The sequence below is a fragment of the Acomys russatus genome, chromosome 10 (assembly GCF_903995435.1).
Source record: "Acomys russatus chromosome 10, mAcoRus1.1, whole genome shotgun sequence".
Classification (NCBI taxonomy): domain Eukaryota; kingdom Metazoa; phylum Chordata; class Mammalia; order Rodentia; family Muridae; genus Acomys; species Acomys russatus.
Window position 1 is genome coordinate 37,635,157 of NC_067146.1, and position 24,767 is coordinate 37,659,923.

At 38.3% G+C, this 24,767-nt stretch overlaps 1 protein-coding gene across 6 annotated transcripts in view; it reads right to left on the reverse strand.

Moving 5' to 3' along the window:
- The window catches only part of Cdk14 (cyclin dependent kinase 14), a 539,697-nt gene that overhangs the window by 244,742 nt on the left and 270,188 nt on the right, over window positions 1-24,767 (reverse strand). For all 6 annotated transcript variants that reach the window (XM_051152013.1, XM_051152018.1, XM_051152014.1 and 3 more), the window contains 2 exons: window positions 23,047-23,109; window positions 11,991-12,114 (listed from right to left, as the gene is read on the reverse strand). In XM_051152013.1, coding sequence (XP_051007970.1) covers window positions 11,991-12,114; window positions 23,047-23,109 — 187 coding nt within the window. The remainder of the gene's footprint in view (window positions 1-11,990; window positions 12,115-23,046; window positions 23,110-24,767) is intronic.

Below are 24,767 nucleotides of genomic sequence, written 5' to 3' on the forward strand. Positions count from 1 at the left end.
TAATAGCAGAACTGAACTGAGTGAAAGTCACTGTTCTGTCTTAAAAGCAATCTAGTGTCAATTGCTGCAGATCAGATCTCTCTGTGATTCAAAAATGAGAATGCTTTCAAATGCTGAAGTCAATATTCAGAAGAAACAATGCTCTCAGTCCGGCCATCTTCTTCGTCATGGACCAGGCAAAGCACCCATTCTTCCTTCCAACTGCCCAGCACAGATGCCCACAGCCAATGCAGACCACAAGCATGCCATTCATATGGAAGGCCAAATAAACAAGGCACACAATTGAAGTGACACAGCTTGCTAGACAAGCCAGGCATGAAAATCTGCAGGACACTGATATTTTCACTGCAGAGAAGTATACTAGACACAGATTACTTGGTTTATAAATTAAAAAAAGAATCTATAGCAAACCACTATTTGAAATCATGCATTTTGACATTTTATCTACATTTTCTTAAAGATGGCAACTGCCTTTCTTAATTTGACAGTTCCAAAAATTGCTATAATAAACTTCCAAAGTTAATTAGATTTAATTAAGAATAAAAAACAAGTTAGAATACTCTTTACATTGTCTAAACTTATTTTACTGAACAACAAACCACTGAAGATGATTAGGAATCAATATGCCATTATTATGGACATGGGCTGCAGCAATACTGATGCTAACACATCCCAAATATTGAATCTGCATAGTAGAGTGAGTGGTGTGCCTGTAAAAGGCTTCCCATTCGATGAATGGTGTGCTTCTAAAAGGCTTCCCCTTCAAAACCAAGACCCCAAAGAAAAATCTTTAGCATCCCTTCATATCTCCATAGTAGTTTTCTAGTTCCCACAGATCAAAGTCTGAGCATGCTCTGTATCTCACATAAAATGTATTATTTGCATAAAATCTACATACATTATTTTCTATAGTTGAAATAAGCTCCAGATTACTTATAACACCCAATAGAATATATATTATGTAAAAAGTTGTAGGATTATTGTTTACAGAATGACGACAAGAGAAAGATGTAGATATTTAATTCTTTGTTTATTTATTGAGACAGGCAGGGTCTCACTTTGTAACCAAGCCTGGTCTAGAATTCTTAGCAATTCTAGGACCTTAGGCATCTAAGTTCTGAGATTACTGATGTGTGCTTCTGTGTCTGTCACAAGTTTGCTTGTTTTTGAAACCTAATACAGTAGAAGCTTGTTATAAAATATGCATATATAAAAGAAATCTGAATGAAATCACTAATTAGGGGAGAGAGTACCCCAAATAGATATCTGTCACCACCAGGGGAAACCTCCAGTGCCAGAAATGGGTTGCAGTAAGTCAAGTTATTGGCCAATGGGGCCCCGTGGAAACCTCCAAGCAACCCAGGCTATTGCCAAGGCTATTGGCTGCTCTCTACAAACTGATGGTAAGGCCCTACTGCTGAAGACATCACCTACATAACTCACTGAAGATGGAAAAGCCAAACAAGTGCTGACTAGAGCCTTCACCCCTGTTGACTAGTATTCACAGTAGTATTGGAAGGTACTCTGCACACTGTTAAAGGAGAGGAGAGGACAGGAAGTGGGTACAAGCCTTCGTCCCTAACCAAGAAGCTATTTCCAACTGACAGTCCCTCACAAGGGAAAATGAGTTTTGTCAGTGGTGTCACACTGGGTATACAAACCACACTTAAGGCAGGCTCCATTGCCAACACAAACAAACTCAGTCGTATTTTTGGGGTTTGTCTTATAATGCTTTATCTGGGAATTTTTTTCCTTTACATATCTTTTCCCTATATATTGAGATTTCCCTATATATATGAGATTTCTGTGTATGTGTGAATGTGTGTCTGCATCAATATGCATTTCTTGTGATTTTTCTTTGCTCCTTTTTTCTGTTTTTTTGTTTTGCCCTAGTCTTGTTTGTTCAGATTATTATTATTATCATCATCATCGTCGTCATCATTATTATTACATGCCTGTTTTCCAATGTGTGTGTACAAGAGAGAGGTGGGGAGGGAGAGAGACGGAGACAGAGGGTGCATTTTGGTTAAGTGGGTTGATGGAGAGGATCTGAGAGGAGATTGAGGGAGAAAGAACTATAATCAGAACATATTGTGCGAAAAAAATCTATTTTCAATAAAAAGAAAAATTGTTTCTGTTCTTACAGAAATTTAATGGTTTAGTTACAAAAAGCCAAAGTTTTTGCATTTTTCTACCACCATTCTTCAGAGTGTAAATAACAAAGCAGCATTTCTCTAGATTCTATTGTGTTAGAACGCATAAATGGAAAAGTGGCTTTTTGAATTTTTGACTTATTTAAAAAATGGCAGAATAAGTTTTGGCTTTGGATTATGACAGCATTTCCATCAGCTGTATATTCACTATACAATACTTCTGTCATTTTAGACTCTATGTGCACATGGAAGGAACCCAGCATAGATGATTATAAAGATTATAAATATTGATCAACTCTGAAAAATTTGGAGGACAACCTACAATTTGCAGTATTAAATATTCAGATAAGATGCAATTCTTCATTTAAAAATAAATTGCATTTAACTCATTGCTATGCAAATTTAATTTCCTTTTGATATATTATAAAACCTACACTAAAGAGTTGTCTCAAATTAAATTAAATTTATGATTTATTATTTTAAAAATCCCAACTACTTTCATCCATGGAGAGTTGAATCCTCAGCAGACAGGAAGGTAAAACTGTATACGTTTTAAAGATCTAACTGTTTAATGCTATTTTTCCAGAACAAGTTTTCCTTCTGGGCTATAGAAATTCCTCAGTTCATAAATTGCTCCTCAGAAAAACAACTGATGGGATGTCATGTTTTGTGTAAGAAACGAAGGTGTAATAGCCAAGTGATGTCTTGTTTAGCAAAGAAGTGTTCTGTCTCTTAAAGGAATTAGCATGCAGCATAATCTATCCTGAAAGCATGACACAGAGATACAAATCTGTCCTATACAAGTCGTCACAGAATCAATCCCTTTGTTATTGTTAATGCTATTTGTTTGAGAAGCCAGACTGAGGAACTATGGCAGGAAGGTATCCTTAGGTGTGAGTACAAACAACAGAAGTTAGCATTATCGTACAAATTTTAAAAGGTCTTCCCTTGCGAAGTAATTACGTGTGTGTGTGTGTGTGTGTGTGTGTGTGTGTGTGTGTGTGTGTGTGTGTAACTTAATATGGGATATAATGATGTAAAAACGCAGCTATTTAGGCAAAGCTCATTAGCCCTCAGGGGCATCTCTGTAAAATAAAGTAACTGGTATTGAAGAATGGGGTGAAGGCTGGAGAAAGATCCTAAGAGCAGGAGCGGGAGGGCGGTGCCTCTGTTTTATGCAGCCTTGTCTCTTCCAAGCTGCAAACCTGTTGAACCAACCAACGACTCTACTCAATGTCAAGGTTTGAGAAATCAGTAAAGACCAGTGATGAAGACCAAAGTAATACCCTGTATATCATGTCACACAGAGCAGAAATGAAACAGTACAGCCCTCTAAACAGTGATGCAGCAGAAACACTAAATGAACACTGAAAATGAGTAAACCTGAAAGAATTTATTTACGTGGAAGCAAAGACTAGAAAAAAAAAATCACTATCAATTTAATTGTCTAATAGGTTACTAATAAACATGACATTTCTAGTTTACCCCAGAAAATGTTATGAGATGAATGACAGGCACTGACTGTTGAAATTCTTGTAACAACTTTGTGAAGACACACACGCTGAGACACGGAATTTCAGTAAGTAAGCCCCAACAATGATGTGCTACTTATGAGCATCAGGGGGAGGCTCAAGTCTGGGCTCCAGAATCGGTATCTGGAGAGATGTTGCTTCACCTCGCATACGCGAGTGTGTTTGTGTCTGTGTGAAACCTTCCCCCCGCCCCACACTTGCCTTTGCGTGAGCTACATCTCTGACTAGCCCTGTGTGTGCTTATCTCTAACCAGTGCGTGGAGGAAGTATTATAACTTTGGACTAACCAAAGTTCCTAACGTACTCTAGAAATTTCCTGAAAGAGAAGATAAGGCCATGTTTAATCACAACACTGTTTAGTCTTAGTCTCCAGTTTTTGACACAAGGCCTGGGAAGAGCCTTGACATCCCTGAACTATAGGACTGTCCTTCTTGAATATTAAGGAGATGACCCAGGACTGGGGCCCCTAGCTAAGTGACGGGTTGCAGAGTTAACATGCCTGGGGGAGTGTGAGTGTGTGAGAGTTCTCACTCCCTTCCTCTACTTGTTCCTGCACTCCCCTTCTCATTGGCATTTCTTCCATTGGCTGTTTCCAAATTATACCTTTTACAGTAAACTAGGAGATCTAAGTGTTTTTAGTTTTGTGTGTAAGTCATTTTATAAAGGATTTAGCATAAGGAGGAAGCTGGGGGAAACCCTTATTAATTGATATCTTGTTAGAATTTAGTGGTTTGTGATTGGCAATTGGAGTGGGAGCAGTCGTGTGACACTCAGCTTTTAATCTGTAGTGACTGTGGGCAGTGAGTGTCAGCGCTGAGCTGAATCTACAGAAACTCAGCTGATATCTAGGGTGTTGTCATATTGTTTATCTTGATGTAGAAAGACCCCAAGGTGACTTTTGAAAGTGTCAGGAGTGAAAGGATCCCAGTACCTTAGAAGGGAGAGCTAATTAGAAACCTACACCCAGGAGGAATTGCTAGCATTTATTCAGCTAGAGCCCAGTGCTGCTGAAAGGTAACAGGAACATTGCTAAAGAAATTCATCTCATCAATGTAATCCAGGACTTAATTCATAAGTTACTGAGGCTCCAAAGCCCAACTGATAATTCCAGTAAGATCCTTGTTAGGTCTGATACAAGAAATGTTCCTTTTCTCTGTTCTTACAGTTTGGGAGATGTGTGGGTCCAGGGGGTCATACGGGGTGACTTCTAGCATTCCAGGTCCTGTTTCTCAGCAAGGATGTCACTGTTTCACTTGTGCTTAAGGCATCGTCACTTCTTGATTTAAACACTATAGGGCTAATTCCATCACCAAGATACTAAGTATATGAAAATATTTATATAAGGGGTCTGAACTAGATACTCTTTGAATATTCATCGAAATGAAGAGAGGGTTAGGGAAATAACTCAGTGGTAGAACACTTGCTTGGCATGAGTTAGACCCCAGGTGTAAATGTCACAGGGGAAAAATATCTACATTAAAATTCTGAAACATAATGGGAAAGGTTTCCCTTTATCTTATAGATTTATAATTCATTTACCATAATTTTCCCTCATAGATTCCGTGCATCTATTTTGAAAATCAGGCCAAAGCAGAAAAAGTTCCTAATGGTTCAAGCCTACCAACAGCTTGATGGTGGCATCAACAAAAACACAGCATGCTTTGTACTTACATATCGCATTTGTTTTATACTTTTTGTGTAACTAGAGTGACTTTTATGATGCTACCAACTAATTTTAAGTATTTTGAAAGATTAAAGTGAACATAATCACACAGTGTTAGAACCTTCCAACTTTCTCTGCTCTTTCATCTATTGGCTTATCTCTTATCAAAAATCCTCAATTTAGCTGGCTCTTTGACCCAGTTCACCTCTGATACTCCATACTCCGGTACCATCACTTCAAGGCTGGTCTAAGTGAAGTTCCCATACCCAACACTGTCTGCTCGTGGCATTCTGGGAGAGATTTTCCCACTGAAACTGCTCTGAGAGTATTTTAAGGGTGGACATATGTCTCTAATGAACATGAGTGAGTGACACTAAGGTGTCACCGTGAGCTCCCCACTTAGATTCATGACTTTGGGGCCAGATGTTGAGAGAAGAAGGGCAAGGCTGTGCCCATAGCCCTTTCCACATGCCAGAGTGGAGCTCCTAAATTCTAAATATACTGTCTGTTTGCAGAGCTACATAAAAGCAACTGCGTAAACTTTGCGTTAAAATTATGTGTTTAATGGTCCAAGGGTCTTTTATAAGTAGAGTGATTCTTCATTGAGTAATAAGCCATTTTTTATTAGAAACTATGTACTACAAGGAAGACACAGTAAAATAGAATCCTACAGGCCATAGCAAAATGGTAAAGTTCAACCTTAAATTTATTGTTATGGTCCTAATGATCAATTTCATTTGTGAATAATATAAAATAGTCAAGCATCTATAACTTTGGGAATACCAGACTTTTATCTAGAGATTTTATATCTATTAATAGACCCTACTTTGCATCTGAAAATGTATTTCTTTGTGTTCTACTACTTCCTATGAGAATAAAACCAACATGCACTTACCAAATCCTCTACAAAGATACATTTCTAGACAATCTCTTGAATTAATCTAAAGTTGGTTGATGAAAGGTCCCCATTTTTTTAAAATAGAGAACTATTGACATTAGGAATGTGATGTTCTGTCATGGACGGGATTGCTTGAAGCATTGGTGAAGAGAGAGATAAGAGCAACTCAAGATTGTGTTTTGCATCTGAGTGTATTTTTCAAGAAAGGAGTCTAGGATTTTATACATTTTTTTTTTTTCTGAAACGGGGGCGGGGGGGGGGAGGTTGTGGTGGTTACAGTTCCCACGGAGTAGGTTCAAGGGAGTCCACAAGCATACACAGTACAGGTACAGATAGTGTTGTCATAATTTGAATTCTAACTTTAAATGAAACAATACAGGGTACAGTATGTACAGTAAAAGAAGTCATTGCTTTTAAGTTATTGGCTTGGTATCAATATGTATGTGTTCTCTTTGTCTAGGGTCAACATTCTCTTATTAATTTTTGCCCAGCACCTGGTGCTGGGAATACGGAATTAAGATAGTTTTGAAACATTCTGTAACAAATGACTAATTCTTAGCTATGTTTCTTTGGTAAGTGGAGACCAGCGAAGCTTGATGATGAACTTTAAGCTTGAATGGTCCCTGGCTGCAGTCTCATGTTAGTAACATTTCATAGTAACATGTTCATCTGAAAAAAGTCTTGATCTGGGAGTGAAGTTTAAGAAATAAGATACTAGCCCAAGGGGCATGTCCCATGAAAGTCTTCACTTACCAGGAAACTGGGACAGAGGGGAGGACATCCTATTGGGACTTTAGATGAGAGAAGCATGGGAGAATAACAAAGTAGAAGGATCCAGAGGGTCCTAGAAACCTACAAGAAGAACATTATGATAGGCAGATTTGGGCCCAGGGGTCCTCCTCAAACTATGGCACCAGCCAAGGACAATACAGGCCGTAAACTTCAAACCCCTACCCAGATCTAGCCAATGGTCAGAACATCCTCCACAGTTGTGTGGAGAGTGGAGTATGACCTTCTCACGTACTCTGGTGCCTCACATTTGACCATGTCCCCTGGAGGGGGAGACCTGGTGGCACTCAGAGGAAGGATAGCAGGCTACCAAGAAGAGACTTGATACCCTATGAGCATATACAGGGGGAGGAAATCCTCCTCAGTCACAGTCATAGGGGAGGGGAGTAAGGGGAAAATGGGAGGGAGGGAAGAATGGGAGGATACAAGGGATGGGATAACTATTGAGATGTAATATGAATAAATTAATAAAAAAATCTTATAAAAAAAGAAATATGATAAAGACAGAGAATGTCAGTACAACGAGAGAAGGAAAAACTGTAATCAAATTTTTCCTGTCAGGAACAGCTGCCCCATTCCAGGAGGCTTTCCCTGGTTTGGGGTCGTAGCCTCAGGCCTATGTAGTATTTGTCACCCAGACTCCACTGGAGGGGTCGTAACAATATTCTAATTCCATGGTAGAGAGCAACAGAGTGATTTTCCTTGGTTAAAACCACAGAGCTGTTTAACTCCATTCCTCCACTGAAACGCCAGTAAAGCAAACTATGACTTCAGATGCTTATTAGAGATTTTGTGGCCTATCTCTCTCCACCCCAAGGGATAAACACAACCTAACTGTCTGTCAATATAGCTAGAGTGTGACTATTCACACTAGAAGAAGAAATCTGGGTGAATCTCACAGCATATTGCAAACACTGGACAAAATTGTAATTCTATTATAGCCCACTTTAATCTAATTTACATGAAAATTATTTTGAGTTCTTATACTACTAAATAGAAAACAAACTTTTAAATCTTGATGAATTCATGTATTTGCTGCCTGTGCTTTAATTCATTTCTTTTAGTGTACTCAATACATCATAAAAGTAGGACTTGATTAATCTCTTTGAATTTCAAACTACTGAAGGCATATATATATATATACATACATATATGTGTATATATATATTCACAAGTAACATTATATTCACTGAGTAGGTTGTATTTATATATTTAGAGACAAATTCACACATATATGTGTGACAACATTAGAGAAAATGAGGTCATACATTTGAATGAGAGTGTGGGTTCGAAGGGGACATGAGCAATGGCCTGGGGGAGAGGGGAAGGAGAAATGAGGCAATTATATTAATCTCAAAATAAAAAAGAACCACAATTTAGATTCCTGGGAGGAATGGCACAACATTGATTCAGGTTTAGTAAATAGATTTTTACTTACCAGTAAGTTCCTAGTTGTTAGAAAATCAGTAAGTTCAAAAGTGTGCAATACAAACCATCACCACTAAAAAGACCTTGGGCTGTGTTTGTTCCGTGCTCTTTTATTTCTCACAACAAGCACACATCTCAGAAAGCATAAATAACCTCTTGAAAGAACAAACCTGTTAAACTCATACCAATCTCTTCATTCAATGTCTGCTATACTGTGCAGTTGGTAACAGTTTGAGCAGGTGCTTAGATGGGGTCTGAGAGCTTCATCTGCTCAGTGATGTTTTTAACCCCTACAACCTGAAGTTCCAAGCCTTATAAATGCCAAGCAGTATGTGAATCCCAAGTGTGGGAAGTTCAAAACAAAGTGAGATGCCACACTGCCTCAACCCATCAACATAATTTGTTTGCCAAAGCTAACCAAAACATTGGACCGCCTGAGAGTAAAGGCTGTAGACCTGGTATCTGACATACCAGCTTTGTGACCAGACACCTGTGAGGCCCTGCCTCCTAAGGTCTAACATATCCCAAGTTTCACACTTCTCTCAAAAAGTTGGACTGCTTGCTCCAAGCTTATTTGTGAGGAAATAAGAAATGATTAATGAGTATATAGAACACAGAATAAACCTGATACATTCTAGTGTTTTTAATCTTCCGGAATATTTTTCCTAATAAGGAAGTGGCATTTACAGCACATGGGATAGAGTCATTTGGACTACATTGTCCTCCTGTATCCAGATGTTTATGGCATTGTTTACATAAAAGAGAAAGGTAAGACAAAAAGTTGGTTTCCAAAGTTCTGTAAGTGTCCAATGAAGGCCCTACGTTCAATTGTTCTGCTGCCTGGAACTGTCCCATACTGACTGTTTACCTTCATCGCACTTTTCCATGCACTTCATCTCACACACACTCGTGTCCAAATGCAGTAAATCACAGTTAATTGCATGTCTTAAGTTAAAAGACAAAGTAATGCACAATTAAGGCAGGAAAATTATCAGTTGGTGAATGAGTCTCGCTCATTACACTCTATGCTTGGGATGTATGCCAACTGTCCAGTCCTAGCTAGACAACTGGCTGTGATGCTGAAGGCACAAGGGCCATCCTTGGCAGGCCAGCCCAGACCAAGGACTTGATTTTTAAAACACTCACCACTGCACATCTAGAATATCTTGCTTTTGCTACAGAAAGTGAAATACAGCAACGCACATAATTGTGGGTAATTTAAAAAACTAAAATGCTTTTGACAAAGGGTTGAACAGAAATAGTATTGTAGCCAATTATGAGAAACTCCTAGCTAATACAAATGATTTTTGTCACGCTTCCAAACACAACCAAACTTTAAGAACATATTCTTACTAGATAAATACTTATAAAATATAATGTATCTTTTTGAGGACATGTAATAAGTAAGTAAAATACAATATACAAAAAGACACAGAGAAAATATGCAAAAATGTTAACATATCATTTCTGGATTATTTATATTCATAAATTTCCTGCAATTAAAAAAAAAATCACTTTATAGCTGAGCATGGTAGTGTGCGCCTGTAGTCCCAGCACTCAAAGAGGCAAGGCAGCTGGATCTCTGTGAGTTCAAGACCAGCCTCATCTACAAAGTGACTCCAGAACAGCCAAGGCTACACAGAGAAATCCTGTCTTGAAAAACAAAAACAAAATCACTTTGGGTTTTAAGACTTCCGTTTCAATTTGTTAACTGAATCTGATATAAAATGCCAGAGTTTGGGGCATATATAAAATGTTATATTATATGCATACAATATATTAACATATTGTATATTATACATATTGCTAAATACAAGCTGTTGAGTTCATATAACATTAGTTGTATGTATACCTCCAGGACTGATTGGCACTGGGCAACCAAAACATTTAGAGTCTTTAAAGATGAACTTACCTTGCTCTAATAATAAAAAATAATATCTTAAGATGTAAAAGCAACTATAAGGCACATTCATATGCTTGTACTGTATCCTTAGCTATACAAATAATTTTACGACATATTTATTGATATACCCAACACAAAATTTAAGGAATAGGCTCAATTATGTTAAATGTTCAACAAAATAGCATATTACAACAAATATCTTACACCAACAAACTATGATTTTTAAAAAAAAAATCACTGAAAACCTTTTAATATTATTGGCAGTGACAAACTACAAAGCGCCTGCTGCATAGCTGATACCACGAGTTTGAGGTATACAAGCTTTCCTCTTTTCTATCACCCGTACCTCCTCATTTATTTTCTGTACTGCAACAGACCTTCTATCTAGATACCTCATATAATTTTGGTGCCAAGTCTGGCAATACACAGCACATGCATATAAGCATACAGAGTCTCATTATTTGTATCAAAGTAGTTAGCCAAGAAAGGTGTTTTGTAAAATACACCACTAATCATGTTAACTTTTGCTTAGTTTTGTCTTTGGAGGAAAGGAACACACACACACACACACATGTTAACTTTTGCTTAGTTTTGTCTTTGGAGGAAAGGAACACACACACACACACACACACACACACACACACACACAGCAGAGTAAAGGGGTCCAGTGGTATTCGACTACCTAACCTGAAAATAAATAAGGCCTCCCTCTTCCTTTTTTATTTATTGGAGGTTGGATGGGGAAACATATTTTCCTCACAAGGTTGTGTCAACCTCAAGCATCTTTATATCCTGAGGATAATATTTTCATCCCATTCCTAATGGAACAAATTTCTAATCTGAATATGTATTAAAAATTAATTGAGTGTAGTGTCAACACATCACACTGCCATCAAGTGCCACTCCCCAGTGCTAGGAACCCAGTGAGCCACAGCTCTAAAGACAGAATGGAGTTTTGCTTCCTGTGGATGTGCAAAGGGGTGGAAGGCCAAGCCTCAAATTTCTAGGAACAATTTAGAAAAGGCCTGCTCTAGGACCAAGAATTTAAATAAGTATTCTCATTTACAGTGCTATGAGGAATACCAAAGGTAACAGTCACTTCTGGTAAGGTTATGTGAGTCCAAGATTCACACATTATTATGTCATTAGGGTAACATATACTTTTGAACACTGTCCACCCCAGAATGCCCAAAAATGGTACAAAGATATCACTTCACAACTCTTCAAGTTTAAAATAAAATGTTTAGACTTCTTTACATTGTGTGGTAGGATATACTGTCATTTTACTTGTGATTATTTTCATAATAAAAACTAAGAAAAGAAAAAGTCTCCTTGAGTAGAGATTATGTTCACAATTTTACTGACATTTTGTTTGATACTATGTGTGAAGATGTTGTTATTATGTAAGGAAGACTAATAACCAGCCTGCACATCATAAAAATCCACCAACCACTATGTTTTACTTTATCATTTTTTAAAAGACAGAAATAATTTGTTCCAGAAAAAAATTTTTTTAACATGATCCATGATGACAGAAGAATTGCACCTAAACAAATGCAGTGCTACCATCTGCCTGGCATTCTCACAGTGTGACAAATAGACTGGTAATTAACTGCTTTCCTACCGAAATCTGCCAGCTTTAACTCCCCCGTGTCACTGATCAGAAGGTTCTGTGGTTTCAGGTCTCTGTGCAAAATATAACGCTGGTGGATGTAAGACAGCCCTCGCAGCAACTGAAATAAAAACAACTGAAAAAACAGGAGGGAAATGAGAGTTAAAATCCAAATTCAGATACATGCCAGTTCACATACACAGCCTGCCAAATATATCAGTAAGAAAGGGCAACCAGCTTGATATTTCCTACCCACCATTAAGCAAAATATGCAGTGTCAGCACATAAACCCCCAGTTCATTGAGAAGTAAGTCAGAGGACTTCTAAAGCATCCTGGTGTTTATCAAGATGGCCCCCTTAGCCACAGAGCACTACTCCATAAATAACAGAGGCTGTGAAAGACCAGGCACTTAAGAGTTTTAATCTCTCGAGACTAACATGGTGTGTAAGAAACCAAAGCAATCTATAACATTATAAGAGATAGGAAACTTTATATAAGCGTTCTTATTTAATTCTATAGGTATGGCTATGGCATGAATATTTCCGCCATGGCTTCACCCATTAACATGCTTTAAGGAACAGGAGGATGAGATGATTTGTGGCAATCAGAACAAAACAGTCACATGGTCTGATTAATAGTAAATTGTGATCAGGCTGCCTTTGTACGTACGGCTGCTGAGACTAGCTGCTGCCTGAAGGTGCATGTGTCCCTTGACTCACTGCACAGCTGACCTGGCCTAGCAGAGGCAGCAAGGATTCCAGGGCAATACTTTGAGCGTGACAAATAATTTACAGAATGGCTAGTAGCTTTTGCTTTTGGAGTATGATTCACTTGGCATTCTAAAGCTTTGCTTGCAAAGAAACTAATTTCAAATCATTTACTTTCTAAAGTCGTTCTCACTGACCTAGTATTTTTAACAATAAGTATCATCAAACAAAAATAAAACAGATGCTTTTACATTTTTGTGCTACCAGTCTCCTCCTCATATGACCAGCTAGTAACAAAAGGCCATGCCAAGGAGATCCAACATGACTTAAAACACCAATGTTTTAACCACTCTGAAATCCAAGTAGAAACAACACCCTGAGAGCCTTGGGAGTATCTGTGGAATGTTCCAGCTAACCAGGGCCGTGAAATCCAAACACACTTGTCTACTGAGATAAAATACTGAAATGGCAGTACAATTAATTCACCTCAAAAACCTTTGTATGTAATAACTATGCCTGGGCTAGAGAAGGCCTAGGCTCGCTATTTCCAGTAGACAAGTGTGGACATCTATTCTGAGTTAGAAGAGACTAAACTTCTGGCTTAAAGACTACAGGAACCAAACATCTTTCCAGAATTTGCTTCCTTGACTCTTCTTATGTAGAAGGAGGATGGAGCTGCTGTGCCCTAGCTACACTCTCAACTGCTAGCTCTTTTTTTATCCTGGGACTTAATGCTTACGATTTCTGTAACGTTCCTTAGTTCTTCAGTTTAGAGGGAAGACAGGTAGGTGAATTAAAACATGTTGAGTTTCACAGTCTTTAAGCGAGGTATGCATGTAGAGACCATATACTGAATTTTAAAAGTAAACATATTGTTAGGAAAAACTTGGCATTGTCCAAGATGCTACGGTTGCTTGGTAGCTGCGGAGGATTTGCCTGTTTAAGCATGGCGATGCTTTCAACCTAATAGAAACGCAGCACTGCACATGCCCGCTGCCCGCCTCCATAGTATAAGCACCTTCCCGATAGGAGTATTAAAGTACCCCCTGCCGTTAGCTCTGTAACAGTGAAGACACTGAGCTCAAGATTTCTCAGCAATGAAGTGTGTCAGGATGCAAACTGAGACTGCTTGGCTACAACCTCTATCCCCTGAGCTAACCTAGTCCAGGAATTGTAGGCAAGAATCAACACATGTGGGCGGCATGTTAACACAGAAGCTGCTTCCTCAGACTGATAGGATAGCATATGAACATCTAATAACATGGCCTCCGAACCCACCGAACTGAACTCTGGTTTTAGTCAGGTGCTCAGCCACTACTATTCTATATTCCGTGGCTCTAAGAAGTCTTGCCCACACCATACTCAAGGGTGTGCAGCTCTTCCACTCTGTACACTAGTCCCTGGTACCTCCTCTGACCTCCTTTCTATCCACTCTCCAGCCCCACTGCTCTGGACAAAGCGTTCCAACCCTATGTCCCTACTGTAGTTTCTGAACACATCATTCATGCTACAGAATTTACCCCCACCTCCCACAGACTGTGCCCTTTACCCTCACCACGAACTGGATACACAGCTGGCACTCTGTACCACTAACGGGATTAGCGAATAAACTCAGAGACATCTGCATAGGGATGGATTAAAAAAGATCGCGGATAGGAAGTCCCAGAATAGGATTCTTAAACAGAACGGAAGTGGGTGGATTAAGCGGGAGCAAGGGGGATCTTCTTCTAATACTCTCAGTAATTAGTGAAACTATATAATCCTTGTGCTAATCCAGAAGCTATTCAAGGAGGGCATCATGCTGACAAAGATTAAAACCAATATTGGGAAAGGATGGGATTACACACTCCAGCCCTCAAGTGCAGGGGCTAACACAGTTCCCAAAGTACAAAAACCATCGAGACAGAGAAAATGTCTATGCTGCCAGGCAGCACTATGGAGAGACAGACTCACAGTTACACAAGTTCCTACTCAGTATCCTGAAGGTCCAAGGAAAGAAGGCTCTAGCACCAAAAACTACTCTGCCATTATGTGAAGATCAGGCTATGCGAAGATGGCTCAGGGTATTCGCCAACTTGAAAACAGGGAATTAGGCTCTGCATTCCCTGAACACAGAATGGAATGAGGCCGGGGTAAACTGTGTGGCTGTTATGAAGAGAAAACACAAGGCCATGGTCACAACTGTAACATAAATTCAGGAAAAAAACAAAAAACAAAAAACAAAAACAAAAGAAGAGGACAATGACAGATGTCACTGAAACTGGGGATAGTGGCAGTACATGTCTGTCGCCCCTGCACACAGACTGAGGCAGGAAGATTGCAAGTTCGAGACCAGCCTGGGCTATATAATGAGCCTTTGTCAAGGAAGGAAAGGGGAGGAAGGGGTGAAGGTGGGGGAAGGGGAGGGGAAAGAAGGGGGAAGGCTCTTACAAGGGGAGAGGAGAAAGGAAGCTAGGAAAAATAAGGCAGGGCAAGGAGAACGGAAAGTCTCCACTGAAACCCTTAGAAAAGCAGCTGTTTTAAGGATTCCATCTTATGGTGGCTAACCACCACTGGTCATGCACTGGTAGGTGGGGTGGGAGGCATTTCGTCCTCTCCTACTCTTCAGTAATATGAGAGAACTCGCTCATGGGAGATTTCCCCTTCTGCACTGCAAGGCAAGGACCTAACCTTCTCATTTAAGTTTCTAGGAAGGAATGCTACTTCTCCCAGACATTGCATAAACCACAACAAAAGCAAGCTCTCATGTCGTCTTCTACAAAACAACGGAGGATGTCAAGGGGGAAAGACCATTAGAGTGACCAGCACAGGCAAAGAGAAAGAATTGGGTCTACTTGGTTATTAACATTAGTAAATGCCAGTGGAGCCACACAGAATGAAAAAGAAAGACTATAGGCTTAGCTTCTTGAAAGCTTAGCTTTCAAAGTTACATGTATTATTTAATCCATTCCATCTGAAAGCCAGCATTTCTGATGAAGGAATGCAAAAAATGGAGGTCCGAGACAACAATCCTGAAAATCACCTGGGCTCACAATGAGGAACCTGCAGCACATCTTATAATCTCTAACACCTTATCAAAGACCCTGCTTACCACAAGCATAGCTCAGATGCTCAAAAACTCAATGCACTTTCATTATCAAATAAACGCAACTTCACAACGCTCCAATTAGCATATAACGAACTCACGGTTCTCAGGACTTCTTTGTTTGTTTTCTATTTACGAAATTCCTAGAAATAAATAACATGGTGGTGGCAGCAGCAGCAGCATGCACAAAGTTGGTAGGCTATATTTGGATTCATCTTCCTGCCTCTCTGCTGCAGTGTACGTAAGGTCTTCCTTGTACACTTGGTTTAGAATATCCTACTTATTTTTTTCTGAAAAGAAACTTCACACCCCAGTTTGAGTGTGTCCATTTTCTCTATCTGAAACACTAATGGGACAAGCCTTAAGCAATCACACCTCTGTCAGGAACAGAACTCTGGCCCCAAAAATCTTTGGATCCTCTACAATGAACAGCTCACATCCTCAAACCCATGGCATAGATTTCCTAGAAATATTCCATTTTCTGTTCTTTAATAATACAAAACTTATAAACATATTGATGCATATTTAATAAGAAAAATTAGATTGAAAGCTGACAAATTACATGTTAGTATCCTTTAATACTCTTATCTGTTCCTTTTTGAAACTTGTCAAACAAATTTTAGAAGGGAAAAATATCAAGTATTTTAATCATAACTTTGAAAGTCAATTAATTGTTGAAAATAATATGTTGTATTTAGTGTTCCAAAGTATTAAAGACACAGCAACAAGCTTCATAACTAACCCCTCCCACCAGTGTCTACAAATGTAACTTCAGATGCACTTTATCTTACTGTCTGGGGGTGGACGTCGACTGGGCTCTAAGACTGGTCAGAAATACAAGGGTTCTTCAGGATACAGGATTCTCCTTCGTACAGGGTTAAGCACAGTGAACATTTTGCAGTTTTCCAAGGCATGAAAATTTTCCTTTAAGGAGTGTTCAGGGTCTCTTAGGGACCAAATAAGATTATCAAATCTACCAGTAAGAGCGTTTGGCAATAGTGCACATCTTCATGGCATGCCAGTAGGTTCCTACAAAGACAGCTTATCTATTCTGCTGTCATCTGGAGGCCATTTAGCATCTCCGTATCTAGGTTTCTTATTTGAAGAAAGACTGTTTGAATTTTGGATACATACCTTTAATAGCCACTTACATCATTAAATTGTATCATTTCACAGTTCTACGAATAGCAATGAAACAGGCTCTAAAGAAATGACTGTAGCATCAACCACTGACTGAGCCCCTATCATGGTGCATACTGTTCTAAGTGTTGTCTACACATCCATCTTTCTAGAAAAAAAAAAACCTAGAAAAACTGAGTCCTCAAAATATTCTGTGCCATGTATCACATAGTGCTTATCTTACAATGCTAGCTTTTTGATTGGAGACGCCACAGACTGATTTATCATGACTCATTCCGTTTAATTAAGCTGCAAAAAGTCTAATGTAAATATCAAGCCCTAATTTTAATATAATACATTCAATTACATCCACATAATTTTACTTTACAAAAGCATCATTGCAATTTGTTGCATCAGATTTTGAGCAGCAGTAAGGTTATAAAAGGATAAGAAACAAAATAGATTTTTTTTAAATCTAGCTATTAAATGATATAAGTCACTAGCTACTCCTTGATGTGTTGTGCAAATATACTTGGAAGCATTTATTGCACTATTTAGACAGTGAAATATAAAAGGATCCATGCTAGAGCACCAGATCACATGAGTGATTTTTTTTTTTTTTTCCTCCAGTGCACTTCCTCTGTATCTAGCTGCTAGGAAATGCACACAGTAGAAGAAACATCACATTTCTACTTGGGTTTTTCCATTTGACTCTCTACTTCTTTGTTATATTCCAATAATGTCTTCAGAAAAATATACAGCAGGTTTCAGAATTCCTAGATAATGTAAAATTTAATTTCTATTTCTAAGATCCTCAAAAACTAGTAAGTTTTCTTTTTAATGAGACTTTGAGATACATAGCAAGCTTTTGTGGGAATAACTGCTTTCATTTTATTTGAAAATTGGGGCTCATTGAATCAACTGTCTTCCATCCCACCTTCATTCACATTTTAGCACAAGAGTGGACACCAAGAAACACTGTGCTCTTGGATGGAAGTCTCCAAAGTGAGCATGTTAAAACTTCAAGAACTAGAACTAGGAGACTCCCAGGAAATCAAGTGTGTTTGCAAGATAAACAGATATGATAGAATACGCAGGCTTCTAGAAGTTACCAGGCTATATCTGATGAAAAATACACAGAGAGCTGTGGATTTTAATTAGGGTTTTTATTGCCGTAATTGAACAACATGACCAATAGCAACTTGGGGAGGTAATGGATTTCAGTTAATAGCTGGATGTCACAATTCATCATGAAGGGAAATCAGAACAAGAACTCAAAGCAGAGCGTGGAGAAATGCTGCTTATTGCTTGCTCACTCACGGCTTGCGAGGCCTGCTTTCTCATACACCCAGGACTACCTGCCTAGGGGGCAGCACCACCCACAGTAGGCTGGACACTCCCATGTCAATCATTAATTAAGGAGTTGGGCAGGCTTGCATGAAGGCCAAGTTTATGGATGCATTTTCTCAATTGAGAGACTCTCTTCCCAAATGATTATAGCATGTGTCAAATTGGCACAAAACTGAGCAGAACACAATGATTCTGTTTAATGAAGTTGCTAGTCAGCCCAAACTTAAAAACTTAGCAGAAATTCTTTTCTGTCAAATGAAAATAAACACGCATTAATACTTCAATGATTTTTTTTTTGTGTGTATCTGTAACATCATCTTAGAGATTAAGATGACAAATAATGAATCAAGTCTAAAAATCTTGGAGAAAATTCATCAAAGAAAGCTACACTACAGAGAAAAAATAATTTCAAGTGAAATTTAGCAATTGAAGACTTGTGAGTTCAGGTATCAATGATCAGTGAATTTCTCTTAATAACCTCCTGGAGGTGTGTGAAGTAATAGGAATTGTCACAGTGATGATAAGATAATACCTATACCTTATAATAGATAATACTAGCTTTCCGGGCTAGTCACACAAGAGCCATGCTTAGCCAGCACAACCAGGTAAGTCCTGAGCAGAGTGTGCGGCTCCATTGTACCTGTTGATTTCCCTTATGGGCATCTTGTCTGTCTTTATAAACATAAAACACACACATACTAAGCAACAGCCACTGTGGAATAGAGAGAAGCAAGTGAATGAGCTGGCTTAAGGTCTGAGTCTCAGGATGATGACAGCATCTCTCCTGTTCCCCACTGGTACTCCCAATTGCTACTTCTGCCTTACAACTACCTTTAGCATGCCTCTAGTGATTGAATTCTATCATGCTTTAAAGTTGAGTTTTAAAACACTGCCATGGAAGAGTGTACTCCTTAATTAGCTGGCCTCAGTCCCTCTGTCAGATCCAAATAGTTAACAAGCATATCAGCAAATGATTCTGCCGAATGCTCACCCACCATGTTAATCACAAAATTCACTTCTTAGCTGTCGCTTGGAGGTCTAACACAATATGGACTGATAACAAAAACAGGAGACAAGGTTTCAGGAGATTCCTGAGCAGGCATCCAGAATGGATGCAGAATTTAAAACAACACCAACAACATACAATTTAATGGATGTATGGAAAAAAAAAGTCCTATTTTCTAACAGACAGAAAGAACGAGGAAAAGCTCTCTAATATCCCTGGCAATACACCAGCTAGTCCTTACTAGCTGAATGAGAATTTGAATGAAGAATGTGGGAAAAACCAGATGCCATTTGGTTTTCTCTCTGAACATTACCAAGTCTATGGAATCCCTGTGCAGTGCCATCTGCATGCGGCAATCTTAATTTGCCATAACACTATCTCATTTGTGACACACCTGCTTGTTCCCTGGACTAGGAAAGAGTGATAGCAACTTTCCAACCACAATCAACTTCATATTACTTTAACTAGTATCTCTACTGAAATGAAAAACAGAAGTTAGTTTTTATACCAATAGGATTTCAGATACTTCAGGGAATAAAGCAGTGACTTCAAAATTCCCTTGGTCATTTTCAGTTAATTTTTTTAAAAGATGGCAAATATAATTTTGCAAAGAATCATTTAGAAAAGTAATTATACCACAGAAATGGAAATACATTACATTAAACACAGGAAGACTCAATCTCATCATGATAATAAGATGTTATCAGCTACATCTAAGTCTGTCATTTAGAGACAGGCATCAATTAATCTTTTTTTCCCCATGAACTTTAATTTCCAGTCTCTCATGCTTATTAATTCTTAAATACATGAAACCTAAGCGAAGGGAGACATTTAAACTGTTTCAGGTGCTTAAAAAGTTCAGTAGCCAATCTGCAACTCACTAGTAGGCATTAAGATCACAAACTGATTCTAGTTTTGTATGTGATACAATTACGAGCAAACTCTAATATGACTTAAGTAGACTGTATTTAAAATGTGGAAATAATTGGTCTCCAAGAAAACTAAGCAGTTTCCTGTAGGTGAATTTCCATGCTGCAGAAATGGGCTGCTATTTCTTTAATCGTCATAAATATTTATGATAAGACCTTGTCCTCGGGCTTTAACATCAGGTTTTAAATTGTCCTCTGAGTAACTAATTACTGAAATTACTCACTTGCCAAAAATTCACATAATGCTTAGAAACTATTAGTTAAGAGCTAATATTTATTTCAGGATGCCATACTGCCAATAGACACATTCTGTGGACAATTAAAGTAGTCAAATGGTTTAGGAAATTTAGTTAACACTGATTTATTTTCTTTAGTTTACTCAAGTACGTCTAAGGAATCCTACCAAAAAAAATTAATAAAACTTTCACAAATACATTGCCCCAAATAAGCACCAAGTGAAAGTGAGAAATTTCCGATGCTCCTGTGGAGTCAGAGCCCAAAGGCCCCCAGGCAGGTGCTCTTTCATTGTCTCTCTTCTCCCAGAACACATTATCTTGGTGGCACCTGACCTTCTGTCCAAATCAAACTTAAAGAAAAATCCCCTCAATTCCTGAGAGTATCGTTTTACCTAGCATAATACTTGTTCTGAGTGTTTGCAGGGGCTAGCATGTGTGACAATGTGCATTATGGGAGGCCCCATGGGGGCTTGCTCTCTCTTTTCACGATGTGGGTCCTAGGCATGGAATTCAGGTCCTTGTGCTTAGCGGCGAGGGACTTTGGCCATGGAGCTACCTCCTCGCCCTGACATGGACAGTTTTCTTTATAATAAACAAGTATGTATGAAATAAAAGCAAAGAAAATGCGTACATGTGCTGAACCTACAACAAATGTTTAAGATGTTTCCATACACTGTCAAGCTGCATACTGGGAAAACCTGCTGGAAGGACCCTGTGGTGTAAGGCTGTAGTCCTCCTCTTGGTCCGCATAGTCACTCTGAGGTAGGAGTTAGGTGTAAGACTTCCGCTCCCCAGCAGGGCCTCCAGCTCTCTGCCTGACTCCATCTGGAGAGTGTCTTTAGAGATAGATGCCCTAACCACATTTGATACATCACCTTGACACAGCTCCCTGCTACCTCTCCCCTCACCCTGTGCCTATAGGGAAAGTAGGTACCCCGTTCCTGCTTGTATGATGAGAGTGTGCTGCCAAATGCAAAACAAAGCATCCTTCAAGGCATTCAATTATGAATGCTTATCCTGGAAACCCAACCCACTACACAAGGACTATATAGCCTTTGTTCTCCTGACTAAAGATGAACTAGTTCCTGAAGTGGTTCCCAGAGAGTTTGATCTCCTTTGTGATTTATGGCCTTCCAGGCCCTGGGTCTCACCTTCTGCTCCTTTTGCCTCCGTGGGCTGGTGGGCATCATCCCCCACCACACCCCAGGGAAGAGGAAAACCACAAAAACTAATAGTCACTACTGACAAATTTGCAAAAAGAAGAATTTGAACATTTCATTCCTTAAATCAAAATATATATTGAGTATTATCTCCTGATCATTTGATGACATCTTAAATGTTTAGCCAAACACTGAGCATTATATGAGTTAAAAGATATGCCTTTTAACATACATTTTATTTTAAACATTTTATTATTACTGTGTGTGAGTGTGGGCATATGTCTGTTATAGCTTGAGTGTAGAAGACAACTTTTAGGGTACATGGTGCCCTTCCACTATGGGATCCTGTGATTCTAAGTAGGTCATCAAGCCTATGTGGGACACATGCCTGGACTCACTGTGCCATCTTGATAGCCCAGGACATCTCTTTAAAGATAGTAGGATTTCACCTGATATTCAGATCTTATATTTATGTAGAACTATTTAATGTCTCATTTTTAGCTCAACTGGTTACCTCTTAATTAATATGTAGCACAATATTATGAACAGTTGTTAATTTAGTAAATATTATTATTACATTCTTCATTTTGTATTCATAAATTTAAGTGACAATAAATATTACCACATTAAAATATGTTAATGCATCAAATAGAAATAGCCATGGGGCATCTGTCTCTATGTTACTGTCAGACATTTTTGAGAATAATTTCACCTGCAGTGTAAATCCTAAATGTGACCCTGGAAAAGTGATTTGTATCTTAGCAAACAGTGAGGAAAAACCAATATATTACCTTGCCACCACCCACAATTTCCCTTTGGCTAGTATGGGCCTCGCTTCCTTCCTTCCTTCCTTCTTTCTTTTTTTCTTCTGTCTGTCTAAACTTATATTTTATTTTAGTATGACATTAAGAACATTAATCATATAAATTAAGAAAATGCTGAAGTACAGCAAAAATCTCATATGTAAATTGTTAAATCCTTGTAACAGCAGCAAAACACACAGTTATCATTGGTGACGATAACAATAAATACATTCTAGATAGTTTGTTTCTTATTTTTTCTTTGTTTATTATGAGACATCCTTTAAAGCAAAATTAAAAACTCAAGAGGGATAGAGTAAATATCTGAGGAAAGAAAAAATTGCATATTTTTTGCTAAAACTTGAATAAAGGCACTTATACATCACAAATGCTCTATTAACTCAGTTATCTGAAATTGTAATTTATATTATTATATAAAATATATAATATAACTAAAAGCCATTACAAAGCACAAAAGAAAATCCAAATATTTCTGTATCAAAGTTATTTAATTTAATGTTTAAAAAACGTAATTTCTGCCAAGTAAAACAACAATTGATTCTTTTTAATATTATGTCATTTACACAGAAAACTTTTTAAGTCTTTTAAATGGTCATAGACTCAAAAATACATATGAAGACTGTGAAGCCTTGACTTGAAAATCTCTTTTCCTACCTTCACATTGTCTGGATGGAGTCCTCCTGGGTGCTTGTCCATGTACTGACATAAATCAGTGTGCTAGGAAAAAAAGGTGAAAATGTATTAATATCCCTCTGGCTACAGCATGATGAATCAATATCTTTCTACTTCAAAGTCACCATTACCCTCTGGACAAAACAAATACAGGACATGTGGGTGAATGTTTTAGTGTATGCAGTTGCATGCTCCACAACTCACCATTTTTAACGATAATATAACCATCTTTACCTTTAAGTTTTATGTTTGCCAATGTCTGTATTAGAGGGAATACATGTTTAGCGTCTATATGTCTAGAGTGCTAATGTCCTCACTGAATACATATTCTGATACTTAACAAAAATCCAACCACAAGTTTCCCACAAATGAATTTAAATTCTTATCTATTTTATGTGAGCTGAAGACATTCAAAATCTTATTATGCTAATGAAATTAATAACTGGAAATTTTCACATATATACACATAAATATTTTTAGTTCTCAAGAACTGGCTATATTTAAAGAAATATAAACTATAAATTAAGTAAACCACTTTCAAAATAACGAGTTAAATAAAGACAAACAGGTACATTTAAAAAACATCCAGATAAAATGAAGTTATTTCTCAAAAATGACAAGTTAATATACCAATAATAGGATTTTTCCTTAACTCACTTTTGTTTATATGATGAAAGACAGAAACCTTTCTTTTTTGTTTTTTGTTTTTCAAGACAGGGTAACAACCATGGCTGTCCTAGAACTCTCTTTGTAGACAGTGCTGGCCTTGAACTCACAGAGATCACCGGCCTCTGCATCCCAAGTGCTAGGATTAAAGGCGTGCACCCCCAAGTCCAGCTGAAAAACTTTCTTAAAATGGCAGTTTAGTCAAAAGTTTTGTTCTCTCACTGTAAAGGCATCATAATATTTGCAGGACAAACATTTACAAGGCAAAATGAGTGAACAGGTGTTTGGTGTCCGTGGTGCTTACTTGACTGAGGACTTGCAAGTTACATAAAGCATTCAAGGGTGTTGTTATAGGCAACAAGTCCACAATTCAGATTCTGTTCCTGAGATTTGACTGTTCACCAGATGGCAGCTGCTGCTGACACATGGCAGAGTTTCACCTCTTCCCTTCATGCTGAGCTTATAGGAGGCTCTGCGCGTAGGTTAGTCACTGAGGAGAGGTTACGGGACAAAGTAGCTGTAGAAAGGAGTGTCAGGTAACTGCATACAGAGTAACCCTTCTCAGTGCCTTGTAAGGATCTTGAGAGCAGCAAGGGGCAGAATGTCCTCTAAACAACTCAAAAAGAAATCAGTTCTGAGAAACAACTTAGTCAATCCAAGGACAAATTAAAAAAAAAAAAAATCTGACAGAAGAGCTAATCGCTCTAGGCTCTGACAGCACTGTGTCTTACCTATAACCATACTGGGTGTTAAGAATCAGAGTCAAAGCCCACGCTGCTGGCACTGTTTAACATGCAAACTACGATCTATGAGGGCTAGACGGCTGAACCACACCAAGAAGGACACAGACACATAGAAAACTATACATATGAGATAGGCTCACTAGAACAAGCTCAAAATATAATTACAGTGGGTCCATGGGGGCTTTTTCCTGAATAACTATATGAAAGTTCTATTTCAAGCATTTAAGAAAGTAGAGGAGATTCATTGATCTGAAAGTGAGAGTTTTGTAGTATTTACTTTCTCATTCTTTCAAG